The sequence below is a fragment of the Pelobates fuscus genome, chromosome 4 (assembly GCF_036172605.1).
Source record: "Pelobates fuscus isolate aPelFus1 chromosome 4, aPelFus1.pri, whole genome shotgun sequence".
Classification (NCBI taxonomy): Eukaryota; Metazoa; Chordata; class Amphibia; order Anura; family Pelobatidae; genus Pelobates; species Pelobates fuscus.
The window spans coordinates 376,272,819-376,288,276 of NC_086320.1; the positions used below are offsets into that span (position 1 = coordinate 376,272,819).

General features: G+C 36.9%; 1 protein-coding gene across 30 annotated transcripts in view; it reads left to right on the forward strand.

Annotated features, from left to right (window-relative positions):
- The window catches only part of OBSCN (obscurin, cytoskeletal calmodulin and titin-interacting RhoGEF), a 344,733-nt gene that overhangs the window by 175,932 nt on the left and 153,343 nt on the right, over positions 1–15,458 (forward strand). For all 30 annotated transcript variants that reach the window (XM_063452748.1, XM_063452749.1, XM_063452760.1 and 27 more), the window contains 9 exons: positions 344–613; positions 930–2,282; positions 3,974–4,252; positions 5,524–5,599; positions 6,752–6,873; positions 8,988–9,185; positions 11,225–11,269; positions 12,839–12,934; positions 14,094–14,312. In XM_063452748.1, the coding sequence (XP_063308818.1) occupies positions 344–613; positions 930–2,282; positions 3,974–4,252; positions 5,524–5,599; positions 6,752–6,873; positions 8,988–9,185; positions 11,225–11,269; positions 12,839–12,934; positions 14,094–14,312 (2,658 nt within the window). The remainder of the gene's footprint in view (positions 1–343; positions 614–929; positions 2,283–3,973; positions 4,253–5,523; positions 5,600–6,751; positions 6,874–8,987; positions 9,186–11,224; positions 11,270–12,838; positions 12,935–14,093; positions 14,313–15,458) is intronic.

Here is a 15,458-nt window from a genome sequence, read left to right on the forward strand (position 1 = left end):
GAGAATTATTTTAAACCTCACACTGTGTAAAGTCCTACAAGTCAAGCTGGCAGAAATTCGTATGAGTACTAACGTAAGTAAAATTAGTCCCAGTCTTCATTGTATAATGTGTACAAACTGTACCTTTCAATAAGAATAAGGTAACCTGCTTGTATCCAATCCTCTATTTAGCAAGTATCCACGTCCAACCAGAAGAATCCACCTAGTTAGCTGTTAAATTAAAACATTTATTGCAACTTCGTAGAGGAAACATTTGGGTTTATTCAATAAAAAATGCTTATGTCGTTTCCAGAAAAAGCTGTATCGAAGGTATTTGATTTCCAAGTTTTATCTTTAATTGCAGAACGAACAGTCACCATTCAGCATGAACTAGTAAACAAAACTGCAAAAGTTGGGGAAAGTATTCGTCTTGAGTGTGAATTGTCGAAAAAATCCAGTGACATCAAGTGGCTGAAAGGGAAAGAACTATTGCAAGAAGGACAGAAATATGACTTTTTTTCCGAAGGGAAAAAACAGGTCCTTGTTATACATAATTTGTCTACTGAAGACCAGGGCACATATACATGTCAGACATCATCAGACATCAAAACATCAGCCACCGTGTCCATTGAAAGTAAGTTTATTGCTCACATTTTTGCTAATAGAGAAAATCTAGTGTGAATAAAAAGGCAAGAGTATTCAGCAACAATTTTATATTGAAAAATGCAATGGTTAAATGCCACATAGCATAACTAAAACATCTCTACACTGACAGACATCTATTACAGAGCAGTAATTGTCATGGAAAAAAGCAAACTGAAATTAAGTCAAGCAGAATGTTTGTGCCTGACAAATGATGTCATGCTTGTCCAACCATGGCTGCTCTCAAATTTAGGACACTAACATGCAGATGTTCATATAAGCACTGAACTTATTTTTTTTTATTGTAGAACCAATAATTCATGAAGTGGTGACCATACAAGAAATTTTCCAAACTGCCCAAGAGAAGTCAGACCTCACCAATGAGAGTGAAGATGGTTCTCAGCCAAGTCTACCCCCAGAGGCTGCTCAAGAAGGGGATCTTCATTTACTTTGGGAAGCTCTGGCCAAAAAGAGAAGGATGAGCAGAGAGCCTACATTAGACTCCATCTCCGAAGTTCCAGAGGAAGAAGAAAAGAGAAGATTGAAGAAAGAAGCTGATAAAAGGTCAGAGATATCTGGGAATATATCTGATGACATCCTTACTGCTAGTGAGGCCGATTTATCAGTAACAAGCTCTGATGATGAATCTCGGGCAGGAACACCATCCCTTGTATCTTATCTCAAAAAAGCTGGTACGTCAACTGTGACATATGGTGCAAAAGTCCAAAGCATATCTACAATCAAGTTCTTTAAGAACTTTGAGATTTCAGGCACTGAAGTACCCAAGGAACCTCCACCCCAAGCAGAACCAGATTTGCCAGACTTGGATGACCCTGCAATGGATAAGGCTGCTGTGAAAATCCAAGCTGCATTCAAAGGTTACAAAGCCAGAAAAGTTATCAAACAGCAGGAATGTCCTATCTTTGCAGAGACATTTAAAGATTTTGCAGTGGAGTCAGGAGGAACAGTCCACCTTGAATGTGTTGCCATCAGCAATACTGACATGATTGCCCGTTGGCTGAAAGATGGGAAAGAGCTCTCTGATGGCCGCCATTATCATATTGACAATTACAGTGATGGCACATGTTCCTTAATCATCACTGCCGTGGAGCTGCAGGACACAGGAAACTACACATGTGAAGTGTCTAACAAGTTTGGTTCAGTTACCCATAGTGCGAGGCTGGTGGTGTCAGGTAGTAATACATCAAATGTTGCAGATAAAATATTAACCTCTCCTGCTAAAGGTGGAACAGATAGTGAAACAGAGAGCTCTTCGGGTAGCGAGTTGGATGACGCTTTCAGGAAAGCAGGGAGAAGACTTCACAAGATATTTAAATCAAAGTCTTCCCTGGAAAAATCCGATGTTGAAGAGGAAATATTTGTCAGTGCTGACGAGGGAGAACTACCTCCAATAGACCATCAAACATACAGGGAAGATGACCGGTATATCTACATCAAATTCGAAGTGATGTCAGAAGCTTCGATAGCTGCTAAGCGATTCAGGGAAATGTTTTCTGCAATGGGTTTTTCCGTGAAGATTGACATTTTGAACCAGGGTCCAAAGAAAATTGAATTAAGAATAATGAAAGTAGAAACAGGAACTACAGAACAGCAAAAAATGGAAGCCAAGCATCAAATGACCTTATTAACTTCAGACACAGGTATCGTTATCTCTAGTTAAACATACTTAGAGGTTTACACAATTTAATATATTTTTTTTTTTTTTAAATACAGTCCTACAGAACAGTACGTATACTTTTAGGATACTGTCAATATTCAGTATTCATGAATTCTACTGTATTTGTGTCCGGCTTGCCATACCACATGTTCTTAATATATTCTGTGTTCTCTAAATCCACCCTACTTTCAGGGTTTAACATCAGGGTATGATTAAGGCATTTATATTTAAATGATTCCCTTTAACCCCTTAAGGACACATGACCTGTGTGACATGGCATGATTCCCTTTTATTCCAGAAGTTTGGTCCTTAAGGGGTTAAACTTGGTTATTATACTTGTTAATTAATTGACTAATGGATAATCTAGTATATGAAAGTTAAGTTACTAATGGGATTTTGGAGAATTAGCCAGTGAAATTCAAATTTTAGACCAAAATAATCAGACTGAAAAATTAGCATGACTTCAGGGTTTTCGGTTCCGCTATTTAGGTTTAAAACTTGCAATTTTTTACAATTTGGAGTTTAGTGAAAAAAATCCATTACTGAATAAATTCTGTTAGTATTTTTTACATTGGACGTTCTGAATAATTAACACTTAAGATCTTACTGTAATTTATATGCTTCAATTATCATTGATCTTGTTTTGCAGTTAGAGCTGTTGTGTTAAGGAATTCACTGCTAATTACTTTAATCTGACAGATTCTATCAATGTAGATAGATAACTTTCTACCCCGTTTCCCTCAAAATAAGACATCCACCCAAAATACGCCACAGCTTTTTTGGGGGGATGCTAGTAATATAAGCCTTACTCTGAAAATAAGCCCTAGTTGCTAATCTATGTCAGATTTGCGGAATTCCAATCATGAGTAAGCTAATCTATTTTTGGGGAATTCTCCCTGAACATAGATTTGTGGGATTCCATGCCCTTGTTAACTGGTCTACGTTTGGGGGAAATCATGCTTGCTACCGTTTTTTCCCTGAAATAAGACATCCCCCAAAAATAAGCCCTAATGCGTTTTTCCGGGGGGAAATTAACATAAAACCCGGTTGTATTTTTGGGGAAAGACAGTAGCAAAATAGACAAGTGTTTTGACGTTTAACTGAGTAAATGTAATATTGTTCAAAATTAAAGAGGCAGCATTTGCCCAGAGGACGTGCCTTACAAAGACTTCTTATTGAACTGCATTGGGAAGTCTGTGATTGGACAGCCACAGAAAGTCTGGGCGGGGTTAGAAGGGGAGGGCTTGCAAAGGCTGCAGACTAGAGATCTGCAGCTTTTACAAGCTGTTCTTATACCTCAAATGAAAAAATGCGTAATTAAATGCATATATGTTTTCGTTGGTTGTATATCCACTAAATTATGTTTATATATTTTTTTGTATTTGGGCAATGGAGTGTCCCTTTAAAAACCGAGTCATTGAAGTAACAAATTATATATATTTTTTTCAGTCTTAGGCAAATTTTTCAAATTATGATGTTGAGTTCTTTCTTGTTTTTCTTTGGATGAAAAAATATGTTATTAGTAAGCTTGAACATTGTGGCTTAGACCTTCATTTGTGTAATTTAGTGAAACAATAATAGGTTAATAAATTACATGTTGCAATGATACACTTTATGTTGACCTGTTCAACTGTTTTCGAAAAAAACATTTCCATTGTAATTTATTTCCCTAAGCCCCAATCTTCATCACTGAACTTCAAAACCAGGAGGTTCAAGATGGCTACCCAGTCAGCTTTGATTGTGTTGTTATCGGAAAGCCAATGCCCACTATTCGCTGGTTCAAAGACGGGAAAGTGCTTGAAGAGGACGATCATTACATGATCAATGAGGACCAAGAAGGGTGCCATCAGCTCATTATTACTGCAGTTATTCTACAAGACATGGGGGTCTATAGATGCCTGGCTGAAAATCGAATGGGGGTGGCCTCAACCAAGGCTGAATTAAGAGTTGATTGTAAGTGTTGATTCCACATCTTAATAAATGGGTCTCTTGGGATAGTTTGAAGATCGGTGTTAGCTTCCGTTTAGATAGCATTTCTTTCCTAATTGGATGACTATTTGGGGCTAAGTTTCATTTTTTTCTGCATTAAAAAGATACAAATATATGAATTAAAAAGCTGTGTGAACGTAACACTAAGGATTTGCTGCCTATGCAATGATGCCCTTCCACTGTTTTCAATCCGGTCACTGTGAATGTGCTATAAACCCTTAATGTTCAGTAAAAATGTACATGTGCAACAGACCCTTGTGCCATAGTCACGCCAAAGCACTGTTTTTTTTTTTATGCGTGGTACCCACCCCAAAAAAACAGGATACTGTGCTTTATGTGCCTGGAGCCTGTCATTTTTTTTTGACATTTTGTAAAAGTGCTGATTTCAATAGAAATTGGCACTTTTATAACTAGGGTTTAGAAACTCCTCCCCGGCTGTCACTCAGATACTGGACTAGGGTGTGCCTGCCTCCCCCTCTCCTAAATGAGCTATAGTGTGTACTAGGAAAATAGGGGAGGGCTTACATGGGCTGCAGACAGCAACTCTGCTGCTTTAGCAAGCTGGTTTTTCATATACCCCCAAGAAAACATGCAGTAAAAACACGTTTATCTACTAAATATTTTTTTTAAAAAAACCACACACAACATTTTGCAACACAGTGTTCCTCTTTTAAACCTGTTTATTATCTTTGGGAATTATACATCTTTGTCACTAGGTGGAGCTGCTGCACATGTTTATTTTTCTGATTGTTGGTGAAATGTAACTAATTGAACTGATTCGTTGAGGATAAAAGTGAGTGACGCACATGAAACAGGTTCTTCTTTCGCTCCTGGTGTTTATTTAACAAGGGTAACTGCCACAGTTTTATTTGTAGTGTAAAAATATGAAATATCACTGGGAATAGACTTAAAATATATTTTTCTCATGTGAATTCATAGGGGTGCCAATAATTGAGTCACGCATATATTTAACAAAGATATTTTTTTTTTATATAAACCTGTTTTGAGTTTGCAATTGTTTGATATCCATGAGAGCAGAGTATTTTTGTGTATTTTTTAAACAAGAGATCAAAAGGTTAAACAATAAAGACAATTTTTTGCAGCATTCTTTGCTCATATTTACCAAGAGTGGCAATATTAGTGGATCGCACTGTATATGTTCACCCCAAGGGTACAACCTGTCTCTGTATACGAAGTGTAACGCATGTGTTAAAATACCTCTTTGTGCCTTTCAGTAAGCAGCTCTGATTACGACACTGCAGAGGCCACGGAGACGTCGTCATACTTTAGCGCTCAGGGATACGCGTCCAGGTAAACCACTCAGTGTAAATAGTCACTAGTGAACATTGCAGATCTCTCAGGGCTATTCACTTAAGTGTGGATTATCAGAAACCCAGAAACAATGCAAAGCAAATTTCAAATTACAGACCAAAATGAACAAAATAGAAAAAAAAAAAAGGTCAGTTCTTCAATTCAGCTATTTTAGTCAAATATTTTAAAATTCACTTTGAATTCTCAACAATTTACATTTTAGTGAATAATCCTGAAACTGATTAATGAAAAACAGAGAAAGATGTGTGAGATAACACGGATGTTCTATTCAGGAATTGCAGGCTGGTTAATGAAATAATTAATTATTTAAACAAATAAAAATGTCAGTCCCACTACCCAGCGTGTCTATTTAGCACCGACCCTTATTTTCAACATACTTCACCAAATCTTCCCTCGTTATACTATAGACATTTTATCAAAAAGGAGTCTTAACCCCTTAAGGACCAAACTTCTGGAATAAAATGGAATCATGACATGTCACACATGTCATGTGTCCTTAAGGGGATAAAATCGACCTAATAAAATAATTTAGACTCTTCCTTCTCCCCTATTCCTTACCAGTAGTGGACACTTCAAAGGGAGCGGTTTGCAAAAAGTTAACAACTCTGCGTTTCTAAAATCATGTGAAATTTTATTTTCAAGGTTCTCTGCTAAGGTGTTTAAGTAAGATGTCTTTCATTACGTTTTTTTTTCTATTAATTGAATAATTGCTTTTTATTGTCCAAATGTCATCAGTTTTTAATTAAACTGAACTTAATTGAAACATTTTTAACACTTGTTTAAAATAAATGTAATTAAAAAGTATTAAAAGTCTCCAATTACCTGTTGAAATTAAAATAAAATATTTATAAAATAAAAAAACTTAAAAAAAAACTGAACATAAAGAGTCTGTATTTTGGGTGAGATTTATCAAGGTTAAAAACAAATGTAATTCTAGGACAAATTGTTAAAAAAAAAAGGAGCAGTCACCATGGAAACTAACACAATGTATTGCAATTTAGCACTTTGCACTGAAAGTAGCACCTGCTTTGTGTTATTTTTAAATTAGCAGTCATTTTATATTGATATTTTAAATAATAGTTTATATTTGTAACATTACTCATAACTGACGCCTGGATTTCATTCCGACAGGGAACAGGAAGGTCTGGAATCGGCCACTGAAGAGGGACAGCTGCCCCAAATTCTGGATGAGTTACGAGACATTCTAGTTGCACCAGACACTCCACTTGCCAAGTTTGAAGTAAAAGTAAAAGGTAACGATATTTGCTACACAAAGCACGAATAACCTCAATATCGGTTTTGTTTATGCATTGCAATATGTACACGTTTTAATTTAGACATTTGAACAATAATAAACATCGTTACTCAAAGCAATGAGTCATATAACAATAATATAATGACATAACAAGGGTTTGCAGCACTAACTCACCTTAACACATGGGAGTAACACCTAACAATACCCAGAAATCATTGAGCCTCTCTGGGACATTGTAGTCTTCTATAGACTAAACAGCCAGGAAAAGTCTCTGATAACGTATCAGGAGCTGTGAACCGGGTTTAATAGTGGGAACATTATCTGTCTTACTATTCCTGCACATTCTAAACTCTCCTAAACTCACTATGCTGCAGGCAGGATCCATTATGGGCCACTGTAAAGCCTTAATTAACTATTATTTTTTTTTAAATATTATTTTAATTTGTTGTTTTTTATATTGATATATTTATTGATATTTTAATATTTAAAAAAATATTTTAATAGTTTATCCAAAAATATGATTTGAAAAGGTTATTCAAAAATACTAAATCAAGGCCTAAGTCAGTACACTGACAAAATTGAATATAAATGATACGGCTGTTCCATCACTCTTATGAAAACCAAATGAAGGCCATACAAGGACCCACTCCCCCCCTACCCATGTACACGGACAGTAAGGGGATAGATAAGAAGAGGGATTCTTTGTTCTTCTAGAAACAAGTTGAGAGATGAGAACTTCTTCTCTTAGAACAGTGGGTGGAGAAAATAAATTGAGCTGAGGTCCCAGCATTATAAAAAAATAGAAACATAGAATGTGACCATTCGGCCCATCTAGTCTGCCCAGTTTTCTAAATACTTTCATTAGTCCCTGGCCTTATCTTATAGTTAGGGTAGCCTTATGCCTATCCCACGCATGCTTAAACTCCTTTACTGTGTTAACCTCTACCACTTCAGCTTGAAGGCTATTCCATGTATCCACTACCCTCTCAGTAAAGTAATACTTCCTGATATTATTTTTAAACCTTTACCTCTATAATTTAAGACTATGTTATCTTGTTGTGGTAGTTTTTCTTCTTTTAAATATAGTCTCCTCCTTTACTGTGTTGATTCCCTTTATGTATTTAAATGTTTCTATCATATCCCCCCTGTCTCGTCTTTCCTCCAAGCTATACATGCTAGGATCCTTTAACCTTTCCTGGTAAGTTTTATCCTGCAATCCATGAACCAGTTTAGTAGCCCTTCTTTGAACTCTCTCTAAGGTATCAATATCCTTCTGAAGATATGGTCTCCAGTACTGCGTACAATACTCCAAGTGAGGTCTCACCAGTGTTCTGTACAATGGCATGAGCACTTCCCTCTTTCTACTGCTAATACCTCTCCCTATACAACCAAGCATTCTGCTAGCATTTCCTGCTGCTCTGTTACATTGTCTGCCTACCTTTAAGTCATCAGAAATAATCAGCCCTAAATCCCTTTCCTCAGATGTTGAGGTTAGGACTCTATCAAATATTCTGTACTCTACCCTTGGGTTTTTACGTCCAAGATGCATTATCTTGCACTTATCCACATTAAATGTCAGTTGCCACAACTCTGACCATTTTTATAGTTTACCTAAATCTAAAACCTAAATTATCTCATTAGAATGCAGAGATCAATAAATTAACCACCATCTCCAATAATATGAGGAGAGGGTTAGCATACATCTCAGTTAAAGGGAACTCTTAGGACCCCAACTTGTTTGTAGATAATCACTGGACTCACCAAATTACCAATACCAGTTTATGAGTTATTTTTTTTAATTTCATGGGCAGGGAGAATAATTAGGTACTTGATATAATGTTATCAACAAAATACCATGAAAATATTTTTTTAAATTTAGCATATTCGTCTCTTGTTACTTTTTCAATGTTAAATAATTTGATTGAAAATAATGAAGAATATTTATTTTGCTGTTTTTGACTCAGCAGTTTAGTTGATGTCCACAAGAAAGACAGAATGTCGCATTGGTCTGACCTGTAAATCACGTTACATAATACGATTGAAAATGGTCAAGTAGAGAAGGAAAGTCATTGTCATTGGATGCTGTAAATGCTGTGTATTTGTTTATTCCAGGGTATCCCCGTCCTCGTGTGTACTGGTTTAAGGATGGACAGCCCATCCATGCTTCTGACAGGTTGCTGATGACTGACAAAGGGAAGCTTCACTCTCTGGAGATTCTAAATGTTACAAAGGAGGATGCTGGAGAATATTCGACATACATCAGCAACGCATCGGGTTCTGCTTACTCGTCAGCTAGGCTGATTGTGAAAGGTAAGAAACTAAGAAAAGTCTCTATGACAAAGTATAACCTGCATATTCGTCACTGCTGACACCCGCTGAGAGTCTGGTCAGCAGGTACCAGATCCACTCCGATGGATTCAGCTTCCTGAATTTGTACATGAACACAAACTTCAAATCCCACCACAACCCTGAAGTTATCCTAAAACCTAAGAACCTTTCAGAGTAATAGGTCAGAGATGATGGCACAGACCAGTTGAAATTAGCCTTCAAGGTGGACACATCAAGGGGATTCTCCATACAAATGTAAAATTTGGGGTTGGAGGCTGATTTCAGTATATATGACTGGGCTCTAGGTCCCGGAGTTCGCCATACTCTAGGAGATGTCCCTTTATTAGGTAATTGAGATACATTTGTGTTTATGCTTAAAAGTTGATTTATTGTAGCATTCTCTGTACTTTTTAAAAAAAAACTTATCCAAAAATATCATGCCAATAGTTAGTTTAAATGTTTCTTTGTGTGTTAGGGTTTCACTCAAAGTGGTCCCATTAAAATTTGTCTTTTACACATATACCGGTACTTTTTTTTTTTACATTGGTATTCAAATAGATTATCAGTCCTTTCTCTTTTCTGCCGTAATTTGCTAGATGAGACTTGTTATGTCCTGCATCATATAGAGCAGAAGATTACTGTCCCCAATTCACAGGAATTAACATAGAGACATATCATATCACCCGCTCTACCTCGCAGGCTCGCTGCCTAGGTGTTGTCTTTGACTCCGACCTCTCCTTTATGTCCAATCAATCGCCAAATCCTGTCGCTTCTATCTCAAAAATATTGCGTGCATCCAACCCTATTTAACACCTGATACGGCAAAGGTGCTTGTCCATGCTGCTGTCCTCTCTCATCTTGACTACTGTAATCCGCTTCCTAGTGGTCCTATGTGTTCCCAACTTGTCCTGTTATAGTCTACAATGAATGTGGCAGCCAAGCTCATCTTCCTGACCGCCCGCACCTCCCACGCCTCCCCCTTTGTCAGTCATTTTATTGGCTTCCCGTAAGATATAGGGCTTAATTAAGGTTCCTGCATACAAATCTCTACACTATGCTGCTCCTACCTACTTATCCTCACTAGTATGCAAATATGTCCTGTCTAGGCCCCTACGCTCTGCCCTAGACCTACGTCTAACCTCTGTTTGTTCTCCTACCTCTGATGCTCACTTTAGAGACTTTGCTAGGGCTGCACCATTCCTATGGAGCGCCCTTCCCCTCTCTGTTAGGCTTTCACACAATCTCCACTCCTTCAAAAAAATCTTTGAAAACGTACATCTTTAGGAAAGCATATCACTTAAACAGTGAACAGCTTTCCCTCCCCGCACCTTGATTCCTCTCCTGAAACTGTCATCAAAACAAAACCCTAAGCCCTCAATGAATACTATCCTAGCAACCTACTTTTCTACCCTACCCTTACCTTTTGTGTCACTATACCCCACTCCCTCTAGCATGAAGCTCATTGAGCAGGGCCCTCAACCACTTTGTTCCTGTGCATCCAACTGGTTACAAATATGTGTCTGTTAGTCCACCCATTGTACAGCGCTAAATAATAATATTAATAATAATACTAATCATAGAGTGACATTATGTTGCTGACAGTGTAGCTCTGTGATTTCTCCCGGGGAAGAAAAATCTCCATCTTTGCGTTTACCAGTAGAAAAGGCAAACAGTTTTATCTGGTATGTTAGTAGCATTGCCATTTCTTTAAGAAAGTAAAAACAAAATACATTCAACTATCTTCAACATCTGTAAGAATCGGTATTTGAATGACAGGATTCTAAATGGAACCATTGTAGCCAATGGGAGACAACAAGGTCAGAGATCTGCTCTATGATTGGCTGTCGGTATGCCTGTAGTTCCTGTAACTCACATCCCCAGTCTGTTGCTGAACCATCCCAACCAATCAGGGTTAGATAATCATATATTCAATGGTTCTAGAAGCCAGATAGAAGAGATATGCTCTAGGTAGAAACAGATTAGTCTTGTATGTGATTATGGTGATTTATTTCCTATTACAGGTCCGGGCGAGTTGCAGAGAGACAAGCCATCTGAGGATGCCGGAGGTCAGATATCCAGCCCCTTCCCATATTTCTAATGTTGATGTTTCATGTAAACCGATTCACTGTTATTGTGTAAACGTGTCTTCCCTCCACATGTGAGCTGTGTACATACATACATTTGATAAGGAACTAATTTTCTGGAGTGAGGGGGTGTGGCTAAAGAGGCAGCATTCTGCAAATCATTCGTGTTTTTATGCAAAAACTATAAAGATTTGAGCAGACAAAAAAAATAAAGGATTATAATGAGAAGCTGTGTTGATGCCCACAGTGTCCCTTTAAAGAGCGAGGCAGATTGTCAGAGGGACCGTTCTGGGAACATTGCAGGGCACATGCATGAACTGTTTCATCATGATGTTCGGTTTTAGCCAGGCAACTGTATAAGATGTATTGTCATTATTCCCTCTTACAGTCAAAATTATTACATTCTGCTAGAATTTGTGGAATTCGTGCAACCTTAATTCCCTGTTAATCAGAAGAAGCATTACTTTTTCCCCCAACGTAACTGTGTAGTGAAGGGTTAATACATATACTGTGCTCGTAGCGCCATATATCCAGATAATTATCGCTGCAGCAAATGTTTCAGTGGGATTTATGAGTCATATATAGGTATGTTGTCAGATCTCAACACACTAAAATAACTTTAAAAAGAGTGCGACTTTAAAAGATAATGTATATGAGTCAATAATTTGTTCTTACTATTATTATTAATAGAAGGTCCCTGCATGTCCCTGCATGTCATTTGCACAGCCTTTCTATTCATTTCCTGTAAATAGAGATCTAATGTTTAAACTTCCTTTATTGCAAATTCTGTTTTAGTTAGCATTTCTTATATCCTGCTCTGTTAATAGCCTTCTAGATCTTGCAGCCTCCTGTTTATGATTAAAGTTCAATTTACAGAGCATGGAATAAAAACTTCTAAAGTAAGTTAACATCTGATTGAAAATTAAACCATACAGGCTGTGTCAGTCACAGCCAGGGGCACTGTGGCAAGGGCTACATAAACAGAAACAAAAGTGATTTAACTCATAAATGACAGAGAGCTGAGCAGTGAAACTTCAGATTCATCACGCTAAAGTTGTTTTGGTGACTATATGACTATGGTATCCTTTTTAATATCAAATCTTCTGTTACTGTTGTGGGTAACTGGTTCACTTTAAAGGTTTGTTACAGAACCGGTTTAACAGATTTCATTGAAATTAAGTTAAATCAGATATAGTAAGCTCAATATTCATTACGGAAATATACATTCAAACAGCCACATAGGTATAAAGTAGAAATTACATAAAATACGATGAATAAACAGACTGCAGATCATTCTATAAACATCATGTTCAAAACAAATTACGAAATTGTTCCAAGGTTTTTCACATAAATATATATATTTAATAAATTAGATTCTACTAGCTGATGCACAAACATCACATTACAAACCTCTCTCTCTCTCTGTCTCATTGTATATACATATAAATACTCTCTTCATACCAATCATGCCAGAATGCCTGAATATCGATCTGTCGGTCTGTCTGTCTGATAGCCATTAGTATATATGTGTTCTGTTTGCTGTTTTGTTAGATCTGGAAAAGCCTGTTCCTCCAATGTTTCTGGAAAGATTCACAAATAAGAAAGTCCGTCCAGGCTCCAGCATTACTTTATCAGTTAAGGTTGAAGGTAAGATTCAATACATTTCTGTCCCTTTGACTTTATTAAAGGTATAATAAAAACAAACTGTTAAAATATTCCGTTCTAGTTAGGATCTCATTTATGTCTAATAAACCCACAGTACAGCAGTGTGCATACCCTCTCCCACCATAAGAAATATGGGTGATCCACAGGTGGTAAGTTGGAGGCATCCTGAGTAACTGGGTCCAGAAGTAATAGCTATGAAATCTAACCCATTCCTTTCATTGAATGGTCATGAAAAAGTAGTTATTTAGGGAAGTATTCTCATGGTCCTATAGAACATCAAGTTTATGCAATTCGGGAATGTCTATCTTAGAGGAACACTTTAGTGTAAGGAATTCAAAACTGTATTCCTAAGGTTATCATGTATCTCTGCCCTAAACCTATTGTCTGGGGTCCCCCTCCTGCAAAGTATAAAATAAAAAGCCCTTTAATCATTTATCTGATTCCAGCACTGAGGTCCTTTGTTTCTGTCTCCTTCTCCAATTCCTCCGACGTCGACAATGGAGGATCGCATGGGCATTTACTCATTAAATCAATGCTTTCCTGTGGGGGATTTGGAGATGCTGGACATCCTCACACAAAGTGTGAGGGCGTCCTGTGTTAAACTCTGTGGCTGTCCTCTGAAACTGCAATGTTTTACATTGCAGGACGGAAGGGACAGAGGTTTGCACACAATTAGATTTAAGGATATAATCTTTCAATGTAGGGTAATAACTGCTTGATTCAAGGATAAATCTGACTGCCATTCTGGGGTCAAGAAGGAATTTTTTGTCCTAGTTTGTTGCAAAATTGTGCTTCAAACTGGGTTTTTTTTTTTTTTTGCCTTTTGGATCAACAGCAAAAAACAGGTGTGAGGAAGGCTGAACTTGATGGACGCAAGTCTCTTTTCAGCTATCTAACTATGTAACTATGTAACTATGTGTCTGGTTGCATATTATGTCCCTTTTTTTTTTTTTTACATTTATAATATTTTATTGTTTTTTTTTTTTTTCCTATTAACTAGGGATACAAAAGGAAAATCAAATCAAATAAAATAAATTAACATCATATAAATAATTACATTGTATTATGTCCCTTTAACCAACATCATTGGTGGTTTGGTTTCTCCACTGTACATAGTTTTAACATTTTATTTTTTTGCTAGGAATTCCATCTCCTACTATTACTTGGCTAAAGGAAGAATCTCCAGAAGATGTTATATGGCTCAAACCAGACACACCAGGATATAAACTGGCTAGCTCCAAAGCGCACCACAGTCTCATCTTGCTGGATGTTGGTAAAGAATTTTCTGGGACGTACACCTGCATCGCAACCAACAAGGTTGGGCAGTCCATTTGCAGTGCATCTGTGGAAGTTGCAGAAAGTAAGTGAAGATACGCTGAGAACTTTGTTGTGCTGTCTTTAGCAACCCATTGGTAGAATGCTTGTGATTACTTTTCACTGTTGCTGGTATAATTAAAGGAACACTATAGTCACCAGAACCACTTCAGCTTCATGTAGTGGTTCTGGTGTTTATAGCATGTCACTTTCAGAGATACCGGCGCAATGATGGAGAAAAGGTTAGATAAAACCTTTTATCTAAGGCAAAGGACAGGTTTGGATATCCAATAAGGATGTGGAATTCTCTGCCTGAAGAAGTGGTTTTATCAGAGTCCATACAGATGTTCAAACAGCTACTAGATGCATATTTGCAAAAACAGAATATTCAAGGATATAATCTTTCAATGTAGGGTAATAACTGCTTGATCCAAGGATAAATCTGACTGCCATTCTGGGGTCAAGAAGGATTTTTTTTCCTAGCTTGTTGCAAAATTGTGCTTCAAACTGGGTTTTTTTGCCTTCTTTTGGATCAACAGCAAAAAAACATATGTGAGGAAGGCTGAACTTGATGGATGCAAGTCTCTTTTCAGCTATGTAACTATGTAACTATCTGCACAGAAAGAGGGGCGGGTGAACCAAACACGTATTTCTGTCACTATAGTGTTCCTTTAATGTTTAAACCTGTTGGATCCAAAATCCTATAAAATATATTAGTCACATTGAACTTACCCTTGATTATTCACGTTATTATTATTATTCAGCATTTCTTTGTTATATAAGGGACACTCTTGCCAACATACTTTAGCTTGTACTAGTTTCCAAGCATGCCCTGATATCTTATTTTATCTTATCTTGTTATGTATAATTTCATCTCCCAGAATACTATTAATGTCAGATTCTGTTAAATTACACATTAGATTTAGGAGTTTTAAGTTGAGTAGTTGTGAGAAACATCATGCCAAGTAACTAATCAATATGTTTAATATGCCTTTATATGTCTGGGTCAATGCTGGTTTTCTCTATTTTATTTAAAGATTTATCAATAAAATGTGATCTTCAGGCCAAGTTATTGATGATGTACAGTATTTTTTGTATAATTACAGAGGCATGTTTTAAATCTATTTAAATATAAAATACATTAAATAACGAGGAAGTGTATTTTGGAAAGTAAATTCTTGTTTGTGCCTGG